The following is a 4,952-nucleotide window of genomic DNA, read 5'->3' on the forward strand; positions in this document are numbered from 1 at the left end:
GGCTTTGTCCACAATGAACTTGGCTGGAACCCAGCTACGTTCCGACGGTCCATACCCTTCCCAGTCTACCAGGTACTGAATGGACCTCCCGGCCTTCCGCCTATCCAGTAGCCGCCGAACGGTATACGTGGGAAGAAGGGCGAATCAGCCCAAGGCGCAGCGCCTCTTGGATGTAGTTGTTCATAGCACGGGTCTCCGGAACGGAAAGAGGGTAAAGACGCCCTCTAGGGGGAGAGGTTCCCGGCAAGAGATCGACCGCACAATCATACGGCCGATGAGGGGGGAGAGTCGTCGCCCTTTGTTTACTGAAAACCTCCTCTAGGTCGTGATAGAAGGTCGGGACCTGAGCGAGATTAGTCTTGGTAGGAGGACCCAAGATATTGGCAGTCTGAGGAGCGCCCGCCGATCGAACAGAAGACAATGCGGATGAGAATGGAGATCTGGAAGGTGATTCAGGCGTGGAGACGCGGGAGATGGAGGATGCGGCAGGTGTGTTGGCTGGAAGATGGCCCGCCGTGGTGCAGGTAGTGCCCCAGTGGAGTAGAGAGCTGGTTGCCCATAAAAACTGGGGTTCGTGGACCGTTAGCCAGGGGTAACCCAGCACCACGGGGTCCTGCTGAGTGGTGGTGAGCCAAAAGTGGATAGTTTCTTGGTGGCCATCCTGAGTGGACATGATAAGAGGCGCCGTTACCCGGTCCAGCTGCCCGGAACCTAAGGGGCGACCATCCAAGGCCTGGACTGGCTGTGGAATGGCCACTGGCGTGGTTGGAATTCCCAATTGTTTCGCCAGGGTGATGTCCATTAGGTTCACCGCAGCGCCGGAGTCCACCAGCGCCGAAAGGCAAACTATAGGCGAACTCTTGCCTATGTGACAGAGGCGAATGGGGATGGAAAGGCGGTTGGCGGCACCAGGAGTCTCAGCACTTCCACTCACCAGGGGCCCTGGACCCCCTGACGAGCGTCCTCTTTTCCCAGCAGGTCTGGGCACTGCTGCCGTTGATGACCTGCGGACCCACAGTACATACAAAGGCCTCTTTGAAGGCAGCGGCTGCGTTCGTCGCGGTTCAGGCGGAAACGGCCAAGCTCCATAGGCTCCGCAGGTGGCAGGGTCAGTGCCGGTGTCGAACCTGGTGTAGTCCACCGTGGCAGGAAGGCCGTCATTGGTGCCCGGGTCTCACGGCGTTCCAGGCGTCGTTCCTGGATGCGAGCAGGTGGATCGCTAGGCTGATCAGCTCGTCTAGCGTCTGGCCCCAGTCCCGGTTGACCAGTTCATCCTTCACGGAACCCTGCAGACCTCGGTAGAAGGCAGGACGCAGAGCTTGATCTTCTCAACCACGCCGGACTGCCACCGTGCGGAACTCCACCGCATATTGGGTGACAGAACGGTTACCTTGGCTGATGATGAGGATGCGTTGCGCCGCCTGATCTTGGGTCTGCTCTGTGTCGAATATCAGGCTCAGGCACTGCAGGAACGCTTGGCTATCATTAACCTCAGGCAGTTGCCGCTCTGAGACCGCGGTTGCCCAATCCAGGGCTGGTCCCGAGAGACGGGAGATGATATAGCCCACCTTCGCCATTTCGGTGGGGAAGAGATGTGCTTAGTGTAGGAACACCTGGGAGCATTGAAGCACAAAGCCGCGACAGGCGTTAGGTCCCCCAGAGAATGGTTGTGGGGCAGAGAGGGTAACCTTGAGAGAGGCAGGAGGAACTGATGGTGCAGCAGAAGTGCTGGAACCTGCCCCACTGCTAGGCTGTGTAGCTGGCGGTGCCGGCGGAGGCCGTGCACATAGAGCCTGCACGGTGGTGGTCAGCTGCTGTAATGCTTGTTCCACACGAGTCAGTCGGGGGCCATGAGCATTTATCAAAACACCCAACTGGGTTATGGCATCTGTGATTTCCTGCATGTCCGCTGTGCCTTGGTTTGACTCCGTCATGCTATCAGGTTTGGGTTTGAAGCACAAGCGCAGACAGCAGGTGAGATGTAACAAAGTTTAATGAACTCAGAGTTCCTTCTTAGTACAACGGCAATATAATCCACAGTATATATGTATATTCCTCTTGACAATACAATCCACAGTATACATATATATTCCCCCCTTGATAATATAATCCACAGTATGTCCAGAGTAAATCCACCATGGAAAAGGGAAAGTTCTTATTAGTTTCCTGTGCGCTTCACCGATCAGAGCAGGCAGTGTAATTCCCACAGGATTTAGTACAGTTCACGTCGTCTAGCCCGAGACGGTAGGCACCCAGTATAATCCACAATGGAAAACAATAATCCAAAAATAGAAACGAAACTCACGTTAGCGGCGTCACCACTAAACTCACAGTCACTCAGTAGCTAGGCTAATACTAGGCTAGCTTAGCCAACGGCAGCTGAGTGCTAGCTCCAACACAAAGGTAACACATGGTAACAACACAGTCAGCACTCACAAAAGATTAGAGAGATCGCCAACACGTACTCACTGTTACTCATGACGGAGTGAAGGTGGAGGGACACCCAGTGTTTAAATAGTTGAAATCACCGCGGGTGAACCCCCAGAGCCCTGTGCAGGTGAAAGGTGAGTATTAGAGTGTTCTAGGAAAGACGTCGCCCTCTAGAGGAGCGGCGACAGTGCACGGACGTGACAGTAGCTGTTAGTAGCAAGCAACTTTTTGATGGTATGAATATCCTATCCTAGCCTCTGTAAAAAGACAGTTTAAATTCCATTCAGTCCATCTGATTTCTGTCCGAATAAAGACAATTTAAGCATCCACACCCCTACTGCAAATGTTGAGATAATTCACAGAATTTGGAACCAAAAAAGGAATTGTAAGGTGAGGTAGGTCGGCACAGTTAGATGTTAGATAAATGAGCAGCAGCTTAGGCCCCAAGGCTTGGTTCGCAAGTAGCAGGCTTGACATAAGTATGCAGGCTTTACACCACTGCAGACATAACACCTTCCTTCTCTGCTCGCTTTTGAATGTAGACACATCGTTTTGAACGAGAATTAAGGGTCATCGTAGGTAAGCAGTGAGTCGGTGGTTGCCACTGGAACCACTTTGAAGGTTGTGTCCCCTTGTAGCATCAGATCTGCTAGGAATGAGGGCCAGATATGCCCATCTTCACCATCAGTCCTTACACACATCCTGTCAGCAGGCGCACTTCTGTTACTCAGACCATAACTGTTGCTATACAGCAAAGCCTGCCTGCTGGTAAAATACTGTACATACATATTTTTCATTGCTAACAGATAACAGTTAAGTTTAGCTGTCGGACATGATTAAGTTACCATACAAATCGAAATATCAGTGGACCAAACCTTAAAAAAGTGTCTGGGTTATTTTAGGCATTACCAGTGTACCTGATTGAATTGTAAACATATTCATATTCATCCAGCTCTCGTGCACTGTTTTTTTTTCAGGCTGCACAGCAGTCTCAAAAGAGCAACGGGGAAAGGCTACGCGATTGGATACTACTGGTCTGAACACAACACCTTTTGTGAAGGGAGGGGACAGAACAAAACTATAAATATCTATGCAATTGCCTTTTTTGACAAAGGACACCTTTCATGTTTTCAGGACTGACTTTATATGGTGAACTGGTCTCTAGTCCAGTCTTTCCCTTTTTTCCATTACATACTTTCTTTTTCTTTTTCAAGCATTTAAACTGGGAAGAAGCTCCAGGACAAATGACCTTTAATGAAATGAACAGTACAGGTAATTGCCTACTGCCCCTCAAATCATCCTGTTCAAAGATATATTCTTCTGAGGCAGCTTACATGTCACTGTATGTGTTTGCTGCAGTTGTGGTGTTATTTACAATGTTTGGAAACCTATTTGTAATCATCTCTGTCTGTCATTTGAAGCAACTTCATACTCCAACCAATATCCTTATCCTCTCTCTTGCTATGTCTGATTTTCTGGTGGGTTTATTTGTGATGCCTGTGCATTTAATGATTTGGATTGAATCTTGCTCACTGTTTAAGCCAGCATTTTGTTCCTTCTCTAATATGATTAGTTTCCATTTAACTTTTGTCTCTATATATAATATTACTTTCATTGCTGTAGACCGTTACTTTGCCTTAAGTAACCCTTTCCTCTACTCCAAGAAGGTTTCACTCTTACTAGCATTTATTATCACAACACATGTCTGGATTGTGTCACTGTTTTACAACTGTGCACTTCTTTACTTTAATGGGAACTTCAAGCACAAATGTTCGGGTAGATGTCTTCCTTACATAAATGAACTGTGGTTTACTGCTGATCTTGTAATTGTTTTTATTTTACCATGTGCTACCATTATAATTCTGTACATGAAAGTTTTCTTCATAGCTAGAAGGCATGCAGTCGCAATCAGGGCAACTTTGGACTACCAGAACAATTACGACTCAACAAGATCAGAGAGAAAAGCTGCCAAAGTTCTTGGAATTCTTGTATCAGTCTTTCTGATATGTTTAATACCCTATTATATTTGTATGTTGCTGTTTGATGTATTAGCCCAGTCATATGACCATGTAGTGAATATCATGATAACCCTCTTTTTCCTCAACTCCACCATCAACCCCCTAATTTATGCTCTGTTCTATCCTTGGTTTCAGAAAAGTATGAAACTAATTTTCACATTCAGAATATGCAAGACCGACTCCTCACTGATGAATGTGCTCTCAAGTGGTTACTGAGCTTGTCTGCCACCATGAGGTGTTTACCATGTGTAAATGCCACTTGTAACCATTTGCAATTAAAACAATGTAATCATTCCAGCCATTATAAATATAATGGGAACACATCAGCACAAAATGTTGTAAAAAAGCTTCAAATGTGGATTAAACAATTATCCTTTTACATGTGATATAAATCTAAAACAGGATGTGGAAGACTATTGAGCAACTGGGACAATGAGATTTTGATGGTAAGAAAGGCGAGATAATTAAAGACAGGAACATTGCTGCAAGGCAACCTGCGAGTGT

General features: G+C 47.4%; 1 protein-coding gene across 1 annotated transcript; it reads left to right on the forward strand.

Annotated features, from left to right (window-relative positions):
• Positions 1 to 3,664: 3,664 nt before the first annotated feature.
• LOC105908969 (trace amine-associated receptor 13c-like) lies at positions 3,665 to 4,744 on the forward strand. Its single transcript, XM_031581793.2, has one exon. It carries the CDS (start codon positions 3,675 to 3,677, stop codon positions 4,662 to 4,664), a length of 990 nt encoding a protein of 329 aa, XP_031437653.1. The 5' UTR covers positions 3,665 to 3,674; the 3' UTR covers positions 4,665 to 4,744.
• Positions 4,745 to 4,952: the final 208 nt, after the last annotated feature.

The sequence above is a fragment of the Clupea harengus genome, chromosome 15 (assembly GCF_900700415.2).
Source record: "Clupea harengus chromosome 15, Ch_v2.0.2, whole genome shotgun sequence".
Taxonomy (NCBI): Eukaryota; Metazoa; Chordata; class Actinopteri; order Clupeiformes; family Clupeidae; genus Clupea; species Clupea harengus.

Excerpts from the sequence above, each read along its gene's own strand:
- LOC105908969 (XM_031581793.2), top strand. The coding sequence starts at position 3,675 with ATGACCTTTAATGAAATGAACAGTACAGGTAATTGCCTACTGCCCCTC.